Source organism: Wasmannia auropunctata, unplaced genomic scaffold (genome assembly GCF_000956235.1).
Source record: "Wasmannia auropunctata unplaced genomic scaffold, wasmannia.A_1.0 LD336064.1, whole genome shotgun sequence".
In the NCBI taxonomy this organism is placed as follows: domain Eukaryota; kingdom Metazoa; phylum Arthropoda; class Insecta; order Hymenoptera; family Formicidae; genus Wasmannia; species Wasmannia auropunctata.
This window is the reverse complement of record NW_012026826.1, coordinates 1,218,046-1,219,048: the sequence shown is the minus strand read 5'-3', so window position 1 is coordinate 1,219,048 and position 1,003 is coordinate 1,218,046. Positions and strand designations below refer to the sequence as shown.

General features: G+C 46.2%; 1 protein-coding gene across 1 annotated transcript; it reads right to left on the bottom strand.

Annotated features, from left to right (window-relative positions):
• Positions 1-226: 226 nt before the first annotated feature.
• LOC105450305 lies at positions 227-886 on the bottom strand. The gene has a single exon (XM_011690089.1). The coding sequence runs from the start codon at positions 884-886 to the stop codon at positions 227-229; it is 660 nt and encodes a 219-aa protein (XP_011688391.1).
• Positions 887-1,003: the final 117 nt, after the last annotated feature.

Below are 1,003 nucleotides of genomic sequence, written 5' to 3'. Positions count from 1 at the left end.
ATCAAACGCTGCTTTTAAATCTACAAACATCGCTATCAATTTCCCACCCTTCTTCGCAATCTGCCTGTTTATCACATAATTCAACACATATATATTATCGATCGTTCCCATTCCTTTTCTAAACCCTGTTTGATTCGGTGGAATCATCCCTCCACCTCCACCCTCAGTCTCTCCGCCAGCACCGTCGCATATACCTTATACAACGATGGCATTACTGTGACCTCCCTTACTCCTCCACTACCTCCCCTCTTCCTTTCTTCTTAATCGGCACCACAACCCCTTCCTTCCATTCCTCTGGCCATCCCTCCCCTCTCCATATCTTGTTACACATTCTCCATACCCATTCTTTCACCTCCTCCTCTCCATACTTCCATACTTCCCCTGGCACTCCATCCACCCCCATTGCTTTCCCTTTCTTTATCCTTCCCAACACACTCGCAATTTCCTCTTTTCCCAGCACACTTTCCTCTTCCATTCTTCCTCCCCTTCCCTCCCCCTTAACTACTCTACTCTCTACTCCTCCTAGTAAATTCCGAAAATATTCTTCCCATTCATCCATTCCTATATCCTTATTAATCCCTTTCCATTTTTTTCTTTCCCTGTTCACAATCTCCCATACTTGCCCCTCCGTTCTGGCCTCCTCCGCCTTCCTCTCCCATCTACCATTCTCCTCCTCTTTTTTCCTTTCACATAACTCCTTGTACTCCTTTTTTTCTCTTTTATACGTTTGGTCTCCTTCTCCTACTCCCCTCCACGCTCTCAATGCTCTCCTAGCTTGTCTCTTCTTTTCTCTACACTCCTTATCCCACCATCCTTTTCCCTCTTTCCTATCTCCTTCTTTTTCTTTCTCTATCCTCTCCAGCGCTCTTCTAATCCTTGCTCCCATACACTCCGTCACTTCCTGCACGTTTCCCTCCGTTCCTACCACTCCTCTTAATTCCGTCCGAAACTGTTCCCTTCCCCTCTCATCCCAGCTCCCTCTATATATCTTTTTATTCCTTCC